The sequence below is a fragment of the Anopheles stephensi genome, chromosome 2 (assembly GCF_013141755.1).
Source record: "Anopheles stephensi strain Indian chromosome 2, UCI_ANSTEP_V1.0, whole genome shotgun sequence".
NCBI classification, from domain to species: domain Eukaryota; kingdom Metazoa; phylum Arthropoda; class Insecta; order Diptera; family Culicidae; genus Anopheles; species Anopheles stephensi.
This window is the reverse complement of record NC_050202.1, coordinates 27,893,272-27,912,636: the sequence shown is the minus strand read 5'-3', so window position 1 is coordinate 27,912,636 and position 19,365 is coordinate 27,893,272. Positions and strand designations below refer to the sequence as shown.

The window sequence follows — 19,365 nt, the reverse complement described above, 5'->3', positions numbered from 1 at the left end:
GTGTTGAAGGTTGATCGTCGACGAGCCCGAGATTACACAGATGGTCAGCGGTGAGCGTTCGCAAAAGATTCAACTCGCTGTAACGATCGGTTATGGAAAGGACCAGGAGGACGAACGGTGGTTTGATAAACCAGGCGCGTTTTCCCCCGAGTGCTGGTCGCGTGAGCTGCGTACATATCCCGGTGTACATTGGTGCTGACTCACGTTCGCACACGGATCCACGCGCACATTAAACGAATCCCGTACGTCGAGCTGTTTATGGATGGGAAAGCAAATGGATATCGTTTTCAGCAATAACAAATGTGTGGTAATAAATCTTAAACCGCTCGGAAGAGGCCACTTCCCCTCGGGTTCACCTGCGCCGTCGACCAGCCGCACAGGGGGTGATACGTTTTGCATTTGGCGTTCAACCTGCCTGCTTTTTTTTATTTTCGTTGTGCGTATTCAAGCCCATTCGATACCTTGCGGAACCTTTTGCTTGATCTTTGAATGCAGCGAATTGGCATAATTTGTAGGTACAGATAAGCCGCCAGGCTAAAGCTCAATTATGTCAACACTTGTGGGACGCGCAAACAGTAATTGAACCCGTCGCCCTGCTTGTGTTTCGGAGGGCTGCCTGGTCAAATTTCCACCGACCGATCGGGAAGACGGATCGTGGCAGAGCGTATCTCTGCGTTTGTGCTAATTGTTTTTATCAGTGATCGCAACAATCTTGCTGCACAAATTTATGTATCTTTAGAATGATTCACCTTCGTTTTTTTTTGTTGTTGTTCATATTCCCTTTTGCTTCCATCAATGCACTTGCATGCTTTCGTCGACTTAAAGTATACTTTCATGTTTTGAAAACCGCACCAACCGTGAGCCATTAATTAGACTACTTCATGGGCAATCTTCCATCACACCCGGTCAAACACGGTGGACACTTCTTTTTTTTGTCCGACCCTCCCAACCCGGCCGATGGTGCAAACGCTGGTAATTAAGAATATTTAAAATCCATTCGCAACGACCGTCAGGTAATTAGTGGTAGTTACTTGCGTTAAACGAAACAAAAAAGCGCTTCACAACCACACACGTTTTAGCTTGACTCGGGGTTTTTTTTTTGCAATGGATTGTATACGCACCTCGGCTGCGTGAAGGACCATTGCGCTTGTGTAGTATGTTGTAAATTAAGTGTGGATTGGTTCTAGGTTAGTGTTTGCCACGCGTTGTGGTGCGTAATACATTTTGCAAAAATTGTTTCGTATTTTGAAGGTTTTACACATTAATCGAAGGTTCGCTGAAATCATCTCGGAATGAGAAAATAGTTGTATGAGGTCACAAAGAAGACAACACTAAGAGAATATAGTGAAAAATGAAAGTAAGCAGATGAAAAACAAGGAAAAAATGTTGGAGAAGATCAAATATTATAGACAACTTAAACGGAACTCAATTTATTGCTCACCGGACTGCTTTCTTATGGCTCCCTTCGGATTATCTTTAGCAAGCAGCTGCTCTGTAAATTATTAACGTAGCCCTCACTGAGGGGCGGTCCGGTGGCTGAGGCGATAACGGCGCCGGTCTTCATACGGCAGTATCGGGGTTCAAATTCCATCCAGACCCACCTCCCCGTACGCAGGGCCTCACTTCTTTGCTACGGGTAAAATCAAGTCACAGAAAGACAGGCCGAGACCTCTCGAGGTAGCAGTGCCAAGGAAGAAGAAGAAGAACCTTCACTTAATTTAATCAAGTATCAAATCTTGAGTTTATCATGACGAACACCGAAAGTGAGAGATCCCTGAACCCATTAAAGAATTTATTGAAAAATAAAAAAAGGCTGTTTGATGGAATTGGCTTCCTTACTTTTAATGGTAACTTTTGTGTTCGTTCTTAAGTTTAGTCCTGAACAGTTATGGAACAGATTTTTCGGTTAGCCGTACAGCTACTACTAATTTGGTGACATTTGTGTTCGACCACTGTCTGTCCTCAGCTTATTCGACCACTTTCTGTCTGAGTCCTCTGAAGGCTGCTTTTGAAGGGGTTCCACACAGGTTATTGTTGACAGAGCTCAATGAGATCGGATTATCCATCAGTGTTGAGAAATGGCGGGAGCCTTTTATTTCCAAATGAAGTCGTTGTGTACAAGATGGATACTGTTTGGCTTCATCATTCAAAAGTACACCTGGACTTTGTCAAGGTTGTGTACCTAGTCCTCTTTTTTTCCTTCTCTTGTTAATGATGTCAGTTTCACTTTTTTCTACCTTTCAGGTGCAGGTGTATTCTCAATTTCTGATTTTATGATCCGGCAAAGTCTTCTTTCTGGTGTTCTTAAAATGTCCTATCCTTGCGGTCAAGATATTCAGTTTGTTTGTCTCCTCATCATCCTCCTACGCAAAAAAAAAACAATGCAGACTGTTGCTAGGGTTTCAACCAAGGTTTATTAAACGCTTTTTGTAACTTGACTACTTCAGTGGAGAAAGTTTAAAATAGTCCGTTTCATTAGCTGATCGCTAGCCTTCTGATAGTTTCTCTTTGATCCTTCATAAACTATCCCCTGGTTCGTGACCTAGACTTGTGGGATTATGTTTATCTCTCTCTTTATTACTACCTCTCGCTTTCTCTGTGTTTATTCTGGCGCCTCGTCGTCACCTGGTGTTGGGAATACCAGGGGAATTGTACGTTCCCCGTTATAACATGCATATGCCGTCTGAAATCCCGTATCTACTTTTTGGATAACCAGAATCGACAAACTTTACCACTGTTTCTGTAGAATAACTATTAGACGTCCTCCAGAGCTTTTTTGGCAACCTTTGTTGATCGTTACATAATCTCTTCATTAGCTACTCTTAAACTCAGGCTTAAAACTCAGAGTATTTTTTTCGCAAAATCGTACTATCGCTTGGAGTTACGCTATGTCTAGACCGGCTTTAAGGTACTAGTTTTCTTTTTATCTTGATTTTTATTCTGATCTTGATCTCTTATCCACCTAAACTCTCAGGATACTCAAGATAGACATTATGTGCCAGTTTTAGTTTTTCATGCGCCACTTCGACTCCTTTTTTATTTGTTTAGATTCTTGTCTAGGTGTTTTCCGATCCTGGCTTCATTCTGATTTACAAAGCTCTATGCGATGAGACAAGACAAAGTAAAATACTTCATTATCTTGTTCTAACGATCTCTTGAGGTCATACCTGTCATTTTTGGATAGCTAGACTTAATGATGCCACGTAGTTGGATAGTTAGTCCTCACCACGGAGGAATAATAAGGGGCAAAGTTATATACTGTACCTGTGGAATAGAAGCTTCCGAAACAATTAGCTTCTTAAATTCCAACACTTCAATGTGACTCAAACAGTTAACAGTTGACGCAAATCTTCTTGAATTTCCCTTCAAAACCTTATACACGCACAAAAATAAAAGCAAAAAAACAACTCGCTACAACAAAAAAAGCATTATTCATACGACCAACAAAATAATTACAGACCGCTGCAAATTCCTGGCGCTTCGGTCGTGTAGATTCGCCACGATGCAGATTACTGTCGTTGCTTTCTTTTTTATTGTTTTACCACCTTAACAACTTACGTCGCCAGACTCTGGCCGACACACGATCAAAGCCCGATCATTCCGGACCGCCTTTCTTTATTGAACAGCAATCCCGCCACTAGCGCATACCAGGCGCCCTGGCCTTTCTAGCATGCCTAGAGCCGCAGCATGATGATGGTTCATGTTTTACACAATGCTCGTTCATCTCGTCAACTGCAATGCCCGGGCTGCGATCGAACGAACGAACGGACGGACACCTGTCTAGCTGTGTGATGGTTTGATAGAAGGAATGAGGGTTTTGTTGGTAACTTTGAATGTGTTTGAGGGACTATTTTTAATGCTCTGAAGAATGCTGAAATATATGATTTTTGATGGATAAATTGTGACATTTGCTTCAAAGGACTTTAATTCACATTTTTACCTTATTTATCTAAATTTTTCTATTAAATTCTTACTGTACTACCCCAACAGTTTGTAGCGGTATTTATTTTCCCATCAAAGCGATGAATATGATTATCGCAACGCTTGTGCTGGCTTATCATTCATCCTATCCAAATAGAAGGCTTCTCAGCGTTCGATTTACATACACACAACACCGCATCGATCTTTACCAAATTTGCTGAGTTCATGAATTATTCCTCCTTCCTTGCCACAGGTCGGCCATGGTAGGTGCGCACGTTCGCGACCTTCGTGGCAGCAACACGTCCGTGCGGGCCTGCGCAAACGTACTGCGCTTAGTACAACCCCCGGCCCGGCCCGGCCGGTACACCAAACCGTAATTCCAAAAACAAGCAATCATTTTACCTGGTTCCACCCTTTTTCGGGCGGCACAGACCCGCCGCTAGACGGGGGTGCCTTAGCATAAAATTACAGACCGATCGAGCCGACCGACCGAGGCGCACACATGTGAGGCTGTCCGGCAGTTTGAGAAAAGGAGAGAAAAAAAAGTCCGTTTTTCCCGGTACCATCTCGCCCCGTCTGTAATTTTCAGCTGTACGCGGCGCAAGTCTTCTTGCACCATACGCGCGCATCCAAATACGCAAGTGTCAAAACGTCGTTCAATTTGCTGGGTTTTTTTTGTCGGCTACACTCTCTTCGTCGGAGTCGGATTTGGTTAGTTCACTGCTTGCTTTATGCCTTCCCCACATGGGATGGCCGAACCGAAGCAACGCGATAATCCATCCCGTGGAGCAGCCGCCACACCAGCGGCGCGACGAACGCAGATTTGCACACATTTTTGCGCGCGCTCACCCTCCATTCCTTTCCGCAGGCTGCAAAACCCGTGCGCCCCCCCTCCGGTCTCCCGGTGGGCTAAACAAACTCCCATAGCAGCTCCCTCTTTGAGACCGCAAATTGACCGATTTCAATTAGGGTTCGAAATGTGCGAACCACAACCACAGCCTTCGTTACGCGCTTCAAGTGAACGCTTCCACCCCAGCCGCTTTGGGGTTATGCGTTGGAAGTGGCTTCGGAGATTTAGGAAGGCCTAGGGGGGAAGGTGTTTCCAAGCACCAAGCAACAAAAAATGGGTAATAGACCTCCTCACTCACGATGGGGCCGAATGTGAAACAGGTGTGTAATTTATTACCGCCACCAAATTTGGAGGATGTTTTATGGGTGGTTAGGTTGGTTAGGACTTACGTTTTTTTTTCTTTTCTTTGAACCTTCCATCCTACGTGGAAAGCGGTGAGAAGGGGGGGGTTTGATGGTAGCGGAAGTTTTTCTGCTCAATTTCGTTTTTGATGTCAGGATTTTGTAACAAACTCACTTTAGTGCGGTTTTGGTGAATATTATCTTGTTAGTAAATTAGTGGTCTGCTTTCATTTTAACATGTTCTTCATGAACATGTTAGATGTGGGAACTTCAATTCAATTATCTATAGTTCTCACCAGGAAATTACATCTTAGACAAGAATTTCCGAAAATCGCTCAACGTCAGACCCTGTCGTTTGCATATAAATTTCATCAGTCTTGTGCTGGAATCTACATCCGAATTTGAACCTATCACATGTCCTCTATCTCTGCGGAAGTCCTAAACCTCAGATTCTAGTGTCTTGATTGTCCGGTGTTATTCTCATGACGTGAGCAGCTATCCAGCGTTCAGCAGATAAAGTCCGCTAAAGTATAGTATCACATAGCTCTTATAGTTTGTTATTGTACCGAATCCTCCATTGTCGAGGTTAAATGAGGCTGATGCAGTATCTTCGTTTTGATCACAGTTTAGATGATTTCTTCCGCTTTGCAAAGAGGGATTGATTGAGTGATTACTGCGACTCTAAATGTTCTATGAAATTCTAGTTTCGTCCGCTAAGACAGGTATTTTCTAAGCAGAAGATCCTTCAGGTTGTGATATGAGCGATTAGCAGTTATCGCACATGACTTTTGACCCGAGCTGGGTGCAGTTTTGGACATCTTTAAAGTGAGGATCACCTGTACCTTTGCGTGAATCAATGTTTCCCAGGGAGGCTGATAATGCTATCGTGATTTTGGTTTCCACCTGGTTAATCTCCAACTTGATGTTATGCACTACCTAGGAAGGAAAGATGATGTCCAACCAATCATGTTCATACCATTAGCGATTGTAAATCTTCTTCTTCTTCTTCTTTCTTGATCTGCTCCTATGGAGCACGTCTAAAAGTCATGGCCTTGTTCCAATTTCATAGCTGCATCCGATCCCCTTCAGGTCTCACTCCACTTGATCCAGCCAACGAGCTCGCTGTGCTCCTCTACGTCTCGTACCGAACGGGTCCGGCAACTAGCGTATCCTTCAGGCTTTGGCAACCGTCAGGATATGCGCTTTACCGAACAACTCAGCTAGTTCGTGTTTCACTCTCCCTCTCCACACGCCCTGCTCGCACACACCGCCAAAGATAGTCCGTAACAACCGTAGTTTGGATTTACTTATTGAAAACAGTTATCTGAGCCTCAGGTGCCCTTTCCAGCGCCAAAATGCAGACTTTTCAAAGTCTCGAACATCTGAATCTCAACACTTTACTCCTGACACAAGTCACAAGTGTCAGTAGCCCTAATATAAGGGCAGGTGAAAATTGATCCACGCTCAAATCAAACGATCAACCATCGATTAAGACACGATTGCTGGTCTGCACCTCTATTAAAGTCAAATAAAGGCTTCAATCTGTTGTCTTTGGTCAAATTTAGACCCATTAGTCAGGATCATTTGAGATGAGCACTTGCTGCTTAATGGAAAGTACTTAAACCTAGTAGGAGGGAAACTTGTACGTAGGCACTTGTGTGCACAGAATACATCTAGTTATGCCCTCCATAGTTTAAGCCTCAACGACGATGCTACACATTTTGCCGCCAGCTACAATCATAAGAATAAAAAGACTGAACCTTGCGAAACGTTCACTGCAATCAAAGAATCATATTGCTTCTCCTACATGAGCATTGCACTAAAATCTTCCTTCTCCAGCTGCGTTTGTGCATGTTACTATCACGCTTAACGTTTTACAACGTTTTGATCCACGACATAACGACTCGTCAGCTCGTTCGAACACAGTTTCCTTCCCTCCCAGGCCGGTTCGCGTTTCGCACTGCAGGAGAAAACATTAAAATAATGCATACATTACAAATGTGACGACGAAGACGACCGAAAAGGCCACGAAAAGAAAGAGGGAGCGGGATCGGGTCTCATGGGTTTTCCACCGCAACAGATAAAAGGGTGATAAAAATGCTACCCATCCCATCAGACAGTGCTGTGCGCCAACCAAGCAAACCCGAAGGCACAGTCAACCATCGTGACCTGTCGCGCCCATCGTCAACCTTTCTTACCCCCTTACACGTCAGCTTTTCCTACCGATCCACCACCTGCGCCCTACCCGCGACCGGGGGGATGTCAAATGGTTCGTGTTTTTCCCTGCTGTATCATCATCATCATCATCATTAGTCTGCGATTGCAGGGGGGCGAGTAGGACACCCCAATCGAACTCGACAGACAGACAGAAACAAACAAACCAACAAACAGCAACAAACACAACGAATCATCCCGAACTGTTATACACGGTGTGTTCCTTGGCACCAGCGACCAACCGATCGGCGTGGAATATCTGACCGCAGAGATCTGGCACTGTGTCACGACGACAGCGACAAGCGGGGAAAAAACATCGTCACCCGGGTTGCCGATGATTTGCGGAACGGACGTTCGACCTCCGGGAGGGGGAGGAATGGGTTAAGTCCAGGGGAGAAATCGCGGGAAAATGGTTAACGGCGTTACAATTTATGCCGTCCGTATCGGCACGAACGGCCGCCGGGATTCGTGCGGCAGTGTAAAAGGTGTTTGGCTTTTTGTTTATTGTTTGTTTTACGTTTGGTTTCGTTTGTTGTAAGTCATGTTACATGTGTCGCATGGGGGCACAAAAAAACTTAAACATGCCGATGGCCACCTAGAACGACAAAACCGGGTGAGGAATGTCGAAAGGTAAAGCTAGCAGAGTAAATCATTTTAACTGATTTAATTTTTTTGAAACCTAAGAGGGATGAGCAGGTAAAGGCCAAGGCTCTGCAGAGCTTCCTAGGCCTGAAAACATGAATACTTTCTTCTCCACACTAGTGATGGATTCTTTGGTATGCACCCAGGGTTCCACTCCGGATCCGGCCGGTTTGACTCCGGTTTCGATTCCGAGGAATGATGGAAATGGAATGATCAGTTCCACGCAGAATCGACCGGAACCGTCGGAATCTTTGGAACTGTTCGGAATCATCCAAAATCGTCGGAACCGTCGAAACCATTTGAAATCGTTCGGAACCGTCCGGAACCGTCGGAATCGTTGGAAGCGACAGGAATCATCCAAAACCGTCGGAACCGTTGAAACCATTTGGAATCGTTCGGAACCGTCCAGAACCGTCGGAACCGTTGTAACCATCTGGAATCGTCTGAAACCTTTGAAACCATTTGAAATCGCTCGGAACCGCCCAGAACCGTCGGAACCATCCGGAACCGTCAAACATTGGGACCTTATAATGGAATTATAGTCGGCCATAATTAGCGAGTAGCCCCCCTCTGGTAAATGGCTCAACGATTTTAAAATCTTCTATTGGTTGATCATTTTAGTGACTCTTGACAATGCAGCAATGGACTACGGAGAACTGTATTGCTTGCGCGAGGCGCTACTTAATTAAAGGATAAAGGTTCCGACGGTTTCAGATGGTTCCGAATATTCTGATAGTTCCGGACGATACCAACGGCTAGAGACGGTTCCGAAGATTCCGATGGCTCTGGACGATTCCAATCCTTCCAACGGTTCAGAACAAATCCGAATGTTCCAACGGTTCCGGACGGTGCGATCTTCGCCTATCTTTTGGAACTAGTTCCGATTTTGTGTGGAAATGTCGAGAATGAGTTCCGGTACTTTTTTTTTTGGCCAATTATGCCCATCACTATGCTCCACACCCTCAATAACTGAACCCCTGGCGGGGTTATACCTTATCGTGGCATGATCGTATGCAGCAACGATTTTTCACCGAACCAAACACATTTCAATCGAATTTACATAATATTATTGTCCACCGATTTGAATAATGAAAATGTACTTTCCTACCACTGGCTTCCTCAGCACCAACACTGATCGTTTGTCGTACCTCTTGCCAGGTATCGTGCGCTCGGGAAAGCATTTGTCGTGAAAGATCGCCTTCCCGCGTGTGGATATCACAGGTGAAACAGAACGCTTTCCCCGATGAAAATGAGCAAAAGGTGTGTGTGTGTGTCTCGCTCTTTCCACGATCTTTGCAAATCGCCCAACCGCCCCGTTCCCCAGCCCATAAGAGGAATTAGAAGGGCTTTCGAAACAACGACGCTACCACAGCACAACAAACACAAATCTTTTCCCGATCGTGCCGCGGTGGATTGTGTGCCGGGAATAAAGGAAGATTTACAGCCAGCTCCTTTGCTTCGTACGGCAGCAACACCCGGGGCCCCCTACTGCAAAGGTCCTCAACGGTCTTAACCGGAAAGACAAATAATCTATACGGTAGGCGAATTCCAAGCGTACTTGCTTCCAGACCAGGCCGGGAACAATGATGGAAACGAAGCGTAACTGTCACTCCGTCACCCCGCCGGCAGCGACCTCCATGACAACGGATCGTCTAGCAGCTCCCATACGACGACGCTTGGCACAGTGGTTTGCCAAACCGCCCAGAAGACCTCCCTTAGCGACAAAACCCCGTACCCACTGGTCGTAAGGAAAGAAGGGCTAAACCTTGTTTTGTTTTTCCTACCACGCGCACTACCACTATGTGTGGTGCCCTGTACGCTCGCGATCACGTTGGTTCCACGTTGATGATGCTGGTGACACGAATATTTTATGCGCTACCGATTGTTGCCGACTGATATTGGACATTTGTTTTGCGGCGGGCTCAAGCGTGGATTTTTTTTTTCCGCGTGCCAATCGTAAGCCGCACCTGCACGGGTCGTAGCCAGATCCCGTACCATCTCACGAAGTACGCCTGGAGTGTTGGCCGGTAGTTGTGGCAGGCGAGGGCATATCTAGCTCAGGAAATAGTTTTCCACGGTGCGATGTGACGCGATGATCCATCTGAAAATCTCAGCCATCCGGGCAAGAGCTTAGAGTCGGGCTGGGAAGCGGGGACCTCGGGGACTCCGTAGTTGACCACCAACCATTCGGGCGATTGCTGGCGGAACGCGCAAAGATCGTCGATGTCGATTGGCGATGTGTAGAATTTCTTCAATTATCTTGCAACGGTCATTCGTTAGCGGGGGTTTAGGTAGTTTCACCGTCTGCTTTGCCCAGCTAGTTCCAGCCAGTTCCAGTCGGGAACAATTTTATGGTCCATGAAGTACTCGCCATCGACGACAGGAATTACATTTCCGGATCTTACCGGGGCTCCCGATGCCCCGCCGAAACGATCCAGCTAGATCGTATCCTCACCGATCTGCTGTCCGAACAGCACACAATTGCTTAAGACCCTTTACTGGAGGATGTTTACAATACTCATGCATAAAAAAAACTGAACGCTGGATGCCACCCTGCACAGATTGAAGAGATCGTGAGGATAGAAAAGGGGACCGTATCCGTAGTCTGCTTTCGAGTCGAATCATACCACATCCTCAGCTGTTCGCAAATGAAAGGAATAGCGTCCACAAGAAAAGGTTTCCACACTGCGCGGGGACACGTAAAGCGGACAATTTACGCAATAATGCGTGCGCGGAAACAAATTTATGAATCCGCCCGCGAATCGTGCTGTAGGAAGTGAGCCCGGCTACACACACTGTCTTGCGGTTGTATCGAAATCACTGCCATCGGCAACTTGCTGCTTCAAACAGCAAATAAAAAGCTTTATATTAACAAAGTCAACTCTCTAACTCGGTGCCGCTTGGTAGCATATAAACCTGAGGCTGACTTGGACGTCGTCTCCCTGCACCCCTGTACTCTGTAGTCGAAAAAAAACACACTGCCCTGCCAGTAGGATCTCGTTCGATCGGTTAAATCGAGCTTGATGATCTCGAACAAGAACAATTTTATTACCACTCATGTGCCAACATGACTCGTGGTATGTTGCCTAAGTAGGCACATAAATATGTGCCTGGTTTGGTGGCTGGCAATGTTACACCAGCCGCGTCGTCATTAGGGGCCAGGTTGATGATCCATTTTTCTTTCTTTATAGCACTCGGCGCTACCAGCTAGTAGCGGGTTTTAGTGGATCGTGCTCGGTGGTAATCATATTTTCGGCACAGGTGCAATAGGAAATATCCGCATAAGACCTACCACCGACCGGAACAGATGGCAGACGTCGTTAAAGAGCTAGTCTTGCTGCTTGTCTCCCGGCAGGGCTTTCATGTGGTAAAAAAAAGTGTAACAAGTCGGTGAAAAGCAAAAATATTTCTGCCTCCCCGACGGGGAATCGAACCCCGGTCTCCCGCGTGACAGGCGGGGATACTGACCACTATACTATCGAGGAATTGTTAGAAACAATAGAAATCTCACCCTCCCAGTGGAAGGAGATTCGACATACTCATGTACTATTTTTTATCCGTAATTTTTTTTTATCTCTTATTTTAAATCTACCATAAAATAAATTTTATTAAGTATTGTAATTTTCCGTCTAGTTTCAAGCTTTATATAAAAAAGTATACGTCATAAATAAAATAAATACACATACATTGAATTCGTTTGTTTGAAAATATAATAATAAACTTTCAAAGTTAAGTTTACTTACTGACCACTCTTCTATCAAGGACACTGGTATAGGTGATGTTTGTATAATCTCTCGTGCGCAGTCTCCTAATCATCAAGTGCACGAGTGCGCAATCTACAAATTCTAATATTAAATGCGCTCGTAAACAAAATGGTCTATTTTTATACTTACAGCCGTATTTTATTGTTTCTATCAGCGCTTGTCGAATGGCAGAGATAAATGATAAGAGATAAGAATATTGCCTTCTCTCTTTTTCTCATTTTAAACAGCCGAATTAGAGTGAGTTCTAGTTGCTTTTGAGAAAAACTTTGGCCACTATTTGTTTCGTTTTTATTAAATTATAAACGTAATTTTGTATTACGACTGGTCGGCTTGTGTTTATAATTATATTTTAAAATAAATCAACGCAAGAAAAAAACGGTCAAGATACCCATTCATTTTCAAATTAATTATACAAAGAGAGGACTCCATTTAAAGCAACAGTTTTAGTTAATTTTTAATGGGAACAAAATACACGTTTATCCTCCCCGACGGGGAATCGAACCCCGGTCTCCCGCGTGACAGGCGGGGATACTGACCACTATACTATCGAGGACTTGTTAGAAATAATAGAAATCTCACCCTCCGATAGGGGTTGTCTTCAAGCAACCTCCGTAATTTATTTGAAGTGTGTTTATTTCAAATATAAAAGAGAGTGTTCACCGATATTTGAAATGTATAAGGGTATTTTTTAATTATTTATTTAAGTGTATTATTACTTGAAAAATAATGGTAAACTTCTTTTTAAGATCACAGTAATACCGAGTATCTATGGGCAAGGATTTGTAAACATTTCATATCAATATTATATCTTTCCCCATAACCGAACACTGTTTCTCTCAATTCATTTTGTTAAATTGTTGTTAAATTGCAAATGCATTTAATGACATTTGAATTGCCAAACAATCAATTAATCCCAGTGTTTATATACATAACACAATGAATATATTTTTGCATGAATTTTTACGAGGTTCCCCAAAGCAAATTAAAATATAAAACTAAATCGTCCTTTCTTTGAGACTAGGGAACAATGTCAACAACAACTTACCTAGTAAATATTACATAGTAAATATTGTCCAAAAAGCAACTGTCTCCCCGACGGGGAATCGAACCCCGGTCTCCCGCGTGACAGGCGGGGATACTGACCACTATACTATCGAGGAATTGTCATTAACAATTGAAATCTCACCCTGCGAGTGGGAGGAGCTATGGTCGATCTTTCATGTTTGATTTACAATAAAATATATTTTCACAGTATTCAATGTTCTGTTCCATCATCTCATTTTATTTATTTATTTGAAATATAATCTATTTTTATTATTTAAGTAGTTATTCAGAATTGATAAGAACTATAGATACAGATATGAAATGAAACAATTGATTTTATATAATTTTGGCAATAAAAGAGCACTTTAGCACAGCAGCTATCATAGATAAATAATTTTGAGGCAGATTCATATAAATATTGCATATTTCTTCACCTCTGTCGTGAACATTTCTTGAGTCGAATTAGTTAAATATTTTGATATGGTTAATCATGGTAATACAACTAAAGAAAAATCAAAGAATAATTTCAAATTCAAATTTCCTTTAATTCGAAAAACATCTATGATACTTTTAACGGATTTGAGCAAGTGTAAATAATTCGGAAAGTTTGTGCAAAACTAAATTTTCCTTTCATCAATCTCTCTCTATATTTATTATGGTTAGAGCTAGGCGGAGAAGAATGCCAACAATTTACATAAATTTCAAATAAAGTATACTCAAAAAGCAACTTTATCTCCCCGACGGGGAATCGAACCCCGGTCTCCCGCGTGACAGGCGGGGATACTGACCACTATACTATCGAGGACATGTAGAAAACAATAGAAATCCCACCCTCCCAGTGGGAGGAGTTATGACACGTTCATTAGCTATTGTTAATGTTTCATGATTGATGCACTTTGAAAGAAATTTTTGCAATATTCAATGCTCTTTCATATCTTATTTCATAATGTGTTTTTATAAATGATAAGAATTATACATACAGGCTTATAAAACATTTTTTTAGGGATTATTAAGTCTATTAGAAGCACTTCACCACCAGCCCTCAAGGTTAAATAACTTCAGGCCAGTTTCATGCAATTATTGCATATTTTGTTTGACAATTTTAACACTTTCTTGAGTAAAATTATTTAATGAATTTTTATGGTAAACGATAGGTATACAACTACAAAATTATAATTTCCTTTTATAAAGATACAGTTTAATTTAAAATCGATAAAAATCTTATTTTATAAAATAAATTTTAACTGAATTTAGCTTAATATTTAACTTAAATCAGAGTTTAGTCTAATAAGGTTAATGTGATAGTTTCATCACAACAAACTAAATCCTCCTCCTTTCTTTCATCCATATAAAGTGGGGAGCAATCAATACCACCATCGTACATAAGTTTAGAGTAAATTATACTCAAAAAGCATCTCTGACCTCCCCGACGGGGAATCGAACCCCGGTCTCCCGCGTGACAGGCTGGGATACTGACCACTATACTATCGAGGATGTGTTAAAATTGCATGACTTTCATACCAGCGAACCAATGATTCGTACCATTTTTCCCAGAACATTTAATCGAAATCAGCCCCATTTAGCCCAATTACTGCCTCTCCATTTGCATAATTACACCATCTATCACCAACTCACTTATCGGTGTACCATTTGTAATCTCCTACCAAAAATGTTCCATCGAAAGCAAAAGTCTCTTTTCCTCTTTCGCCGGCATGTAATGTTTTCCCGATGTTTTTTTTTTTTTAAACCCCACCATTCCGCATCCGCACCGACATAATTACACTTTACCCCCTTTCGGTAGAGTTGCACGGTGCGTTGCAAGTGCATACGCGCATCATCCCGGTTAAGTGTTTTTTCGGGAGGATGACAAGAAGTGCTTTGCCGTTCACGTTCGCCCGATGGCGCGATATCCTTTCCGCCTATGATTGCACCCTCATCATTTGGTCGTTAACTTGAAATCGATCGTTAAGCGCCCTCCGAAACCACAGGTAATCGCGCACTTGCTGCTGCACAACTTAAACTTTAACATAAATATGCTTGGCCCATCACTGTTCACAATCTTATCCTTTCGAAATTATTTCACCTCGATATGTGTCATTCCCGTTCGCTCGGCGCGTTTGCCTTTCCAAACGGCCGTCAACAATTTGGGGAACGACGAAAAACGTACACCAAACAACAGCCGGGACAGAAGCGCAAACCCCAACGATATGTGGAACCGGCTGCGAGTGACCTCTCGAACTCGGCTCGTTGCTGCTGCTGCTGACCATCGACCATTTCATTTTATCGTCCCTTCTGAACAGTGCGAGCAAAAGGGGAGAAGCAAGGGCAGGGAGGGGGCAGCATAGGCAGGGCCATATGCCTGATTCGCCCCGAGGAGTTATGGCCACGCGCGGGAGAATGTAATGTCGTAATGCGTGCGGACTCGCTGCTAAAGTGCCCATCACCGATAAGCTTTTGCGGGGTCCGTCCAATCACCCTGCTTCATGGGCATTCTGGCGCGGATTTGCTGTGGATCTTCAACCGGGCTTTCTTTAAGAAGTTCGGTTTTATTATTTCCCACACGATGGTTGAAAGAGGTCACCATTACGGGCATTAATCGAACGGATCGTCAGCTCGAATGCGTACACCAAAGCGCTCTGCTGCCCCCAATCGATTCCCGAAAGCACTCCAATTTTTATTTCTCTTTAATATTATGACTATGCCCACGTAATCTACGGCCGCCGAGATTGTGTTGAATTAATGCTGGGGCAGAGAGAGAGAGAGAGAGAGAGAGAGAGAGAGAGATAATACACTTTAGTTTGGTGACCATTGTAACGTGATTTAAGCTCGTTTTATCGATCCTTCAACTGATACAATAATTAATAGTACAATATAATCATAACGGGCACGGTTTCGGCATATTCATTAGAACAGGCCTTTAAAAGGGACCGAATGCTCTGATTTTTAAGGCCAATCTCGACACACAGCGTCACCGAGATCAAACACTGTATATGGCCATCAAAACCAATCGCAACGAGGGTGCTAAAATGATGAACAACGATCGAAAACTCCATTCCCGCAGTGACCTACATAAGGGGCCAAATTTGCTCTTAAACTCACTGAGTTTGCGCAACCGATTTCAGGCTTAATACTAATATCCCCAGAATCAAGTAAATAGCTCAGTAAGCTTTACTTCTGCAATCGGGGTCGACGATGTCATCGCGATTAACTTCTGTGCGAAATATGAAGCGATGAAGCGTTTTGCGCCTTCAGACAGACAGATGAGTAAAAGCTCAGCTTTTATGCGGCACACTTTCACGCAGTCGGCGCTAATAAAGAGGATATCAGGGCTGTATTTAGGACTATCGGTGAATGTTGGCTACTTTCAACACTTTCGGTAGCTTTGACTTCAAATATCTGCTCAGAAGCGGATCATCATAAGCGGTTCCGAGCTTACGGCCTCTTGGTATATTTCTGTAGGTTGGTTGTTGATGTCTTGGGGACCTCGAACCTTTAGAGCTCCTCCAACTGCATAAGAGATCTTGCAGACTTGGCCTCGTCAACAGATTTGACGTATTAGGGGCCTCGACTTTTGATTCTCCTTAGCGCCTCCGAGGAACTTTAACCTCTGCATATTTTGCCAGATTTTGAAGGCTTTCAAGATTTTGTAAGTCTTTACGGGCTCAAGTCTTATAACTAATCCACCTGAGCCGAGCGTAAGACTTTATTAAAATTTCACTAACGATTCTTTATTAGCTTCAACTAATTTTGGTTAACTGTCTTTGCTTCTGAAGTTCTCCATCAGGACTTCAATTCGTCTATAGTCTTGGAAAACAAAAGCCATGCTCCAGCTCTCAATGCGCTAAACGAATGCATCAATTCGCAAGACCTTCTCTACGGTAGATCCTCTAACTGCCCACGGCTTTCATGCTCTGATTCATAAAATCTACATTCAGCTCGACCAGCAACTGCTCCACTTACGTCCGATCTCGGCCTGCCCTTCATCGCCGTGGATGAAGTGAATCGGATCGAATCGTGCCGAATGTAAATCGTTGGTCACTAAAGTCACCTAAAGAGACCCCTAAATGGACGGATTATTCCTTCCACCTTCGTCCGGTGCATCTCAGAGCGAACCGATCGGTCGTGCCCTTCTCGTGCTGGGTGTTAATGGTAATGATTCATTTTGTACCGCTCTGTCCGAGACCCTTTGTTGTCCGGGATTGAGTGAGTGCGGCGACACGGATGCGCGACGGGAAATTCGCGTTGGCTCGGAACCGTACAACATTCGAAGCGTTGTACAGTCTATTTGCGAATGTAAATGTCACAACTTTGACGCAAAAGTCAAGTTCTATTGTTTTAGTAAATATAGCTAATATTAGCAGCGCAACTAAAGCATGCCATTAATTCCCTTCTTTATTCTATAATCTCTATTGCAGATCTTAAATTAGCATCGACCCGAATGCGCAGCGGACTCTTGAAGCGACCTCCACCGCCACTCATCACAGCGCCACACCTGCTAGCTTTAAGGCACAAAACAAAGGATCTGTAAGTAGAACGAAGCATAACTACTATAAATTAGTTTTACTTTACGAACTTGCACAAGGTGACAATCCAAATGTACAGGCGAAGAATTTACCAACGAAGGAAGTACAATCAAATTTGATCTTCTGACTGTATCAGCCCAATAATAACGCTTGCGAGCTGCTACCGTTCAATAATGAGCGGTGTGTAGCCATGGGAATCCATTCTCTTCCACTTCAAGTTAAGTTGTCGCTACGTGTACGGCCCCACACACAAAAAGGCCACACAGCCCGTAGGTGGCAAGTAATGTACCATAATCGGTTAAATTATCGGCCATAGCCTTCAGCTAAGACTAAGCCGTGAGGTTAAGTGTGAAACAAGGCCGTGAACATGCGAGAGCGATAGTGATTTCCACACGCATAATGTCCGACAGTAGCTTTCTTTGCGCGACTTAAAAAAAATGTATCACATGCAAAGAGACATCGACAACACCACACACATTGGGATTAATTTCGTCGCCCTCCTTCGTTCTAGATTTTACACGCTCCACAACAACAACAACAACAACTACTACGACGAGACCGAAAATGACAGCACGGACAGTAGTAGTGAGTCGACGAGAACGGCCAAGATTGCAGCTGCTGCGGCCGCTGCAGCAGCCGCTACAATTGCCGCCGCTGCGGCAGCCTCGCATGCCCCACCATCCGCCTTCTCGCCGACGCACGCACATCAGCTGCTATCGACGCTGTGCGGCAGCACCGGAAGTGCCATCGCTTCAGGGCAAACGGAAGCGCCCAGCAACAGCAATGGGAGCGCGGCCGACGGTGCCACGACAGCAGCACTCATCCTAGCGGAAAACAACAATAGCCTTAGTGTGAATAATAACAACTATCCTAGTGAAAGCGACCTTGAAACGAAACCGAGTACCTTCCGCGAGACTTCCTATCCTATCTACAGTAACTACTGTGTTCAGCAGCGCGCAAGTCCCACGCACCACCGTGCAAAGTCGGAAAGCCAGCAGAAAAAGTCCCCGTCGGCGGGACTGGGCGCGGCACATCACCACCAGCATCCACCACACCATCACCTGTTTCCGGCACAGTTTCTGCAAGCCTTTTCCGTGCATCACCATCACCAGCAGCAGCAGCAGCAGCACGATGACCAGCAGACATTGCTTGGGCCGGCCAGCATCCACAGCCATCGCCGAGCTCAGTCACCACTGTCGCTGATGCTCGACCAGCAGCTGCACGACCAGCTACATCAGCTCTCTGCCGCATCCGCCGTACATCCGCCGACCGTGGCCAAACTCCTGCCCGGTTTCCCAGCGCCCTTGGCTGCATCGATAGCGTCCATTGCTTCAAGCCTACCCAAGAACCATCCGCTTAGTGAGACTGCCACCGTTGCGTTCCAGCGGTTGCTTCAGCAGCAGCAACAGCAGCATCAGCAGTCCGCCAACACGACCGCCTCTCAATCCGTCGGTTCCGGATTATTTGCACGCACTCGCAACAACACTGGCACCTCGACCGGAAGCAACAGTCCGGATCGGTATACCGGTAAGCTAACTGACCTGCGACAGCGAACCGCATCGAACGGCAGCTCCAATGGTGGTGGTGTCAGCAGTGAGCAGCCCGTATCGTCCGCCAAACGCCACGGGGACGATAATAATGGGCATAGTAGCAGCAGTAACAACACTCCTCGCCATCATCTACACCTAGCAGCGGCCTCATCGGGATTGCTTGGACTCGGGGCTGAATTGCGCCATCATCACCATCATAACCACCACCACCATCAATCGTCCTCGCTGTCCTCGATGAAAGGGCTGACGAAGAACCGGAAGATTCATCGCTGTGATGCGACTGGATGTGATAAGGTGTACACCAAGAGCTCTCATCTCAAGGCGCACAAACGAACGCACACTGGTGAGTACGCAAGCACGCAGCAGTACGAGCATGAGTGCCTCCCTCACGACGAAGCATCGGTGGTTCAGTGGTAGAATGCTCGCCTGCCACGCGGGCGGCCCGGGTTCGATTCCCGGCCGATGCAACTTAAAGTACCTTTTTTTACCAAATCTCCTTTTTTTTCTTTTAATTCC

At 44.7% G+C, this 19,365-nt stretch overlaps 1 protein-coding gene and 6 non-coding genes across 7 annotated transcripts in view; 2 read left to right on the top strand and 5 right to left on the bottom strand.

The window, feature by feature from the left end:
- LOC118506036 (Krueppel-like factor luna) overlaps positions 1-19,365 on the top strand; it is a 161,711-nt gene that overhangs the window by 140,063 nt on the left and 2,283 nt on the right. The window contains exons 4-5 of the mRNA XM_036042667.1: positions 17,192-17,300; positions 17,811-19,192. Of these exons, the coding sequence (XP_035898560.1) occupies positions 17,192-17,300; positions 17,811-19,192 (1,491 nt within the window). The remainder of the gene's footprint in view (positions 1-17,191; positions 17,301-17,810; positions 19,193-19,365) is intronic.
- Trnad-guc lies at positions 11,382-11,453 on the bottom strand. The gene has a single exon. It is a non-coding gene; the product is annotated as a tRNA-Asp (tRNA).
- On the bottom strand, positions 12,214-12,285 carry Trnad-guc. The gene has a single exon. It is a non-coding gene; the product is annotated as a tRNA-Asp (tRNA).
- Positions 12,821-12,892, bottom strand: Trnad-guc. The gene has a single exon. It is a non-coding gene; the product is annotated as a tRNA-Asp (tRNA).
- On the bottom strand, positions 13,510-13,581 carry Trnad-guc. The gene has a single exon. It is a non-coding gene; the product is annotated as a tRNA-Asp (tRNA).
- Positions 14,199-14,270, bottom strand: Trnad-guc. The gene has a single exon. It is a non-coding gene; the product is annotated as a tRNA-Asp (tRNA).
- On the top strand, positions 19,246-19,316 carry Trnag-gcc. The gene has a single exon. It is a non-coding gene; the product is annotated as a tRNA-Gly (tRNA).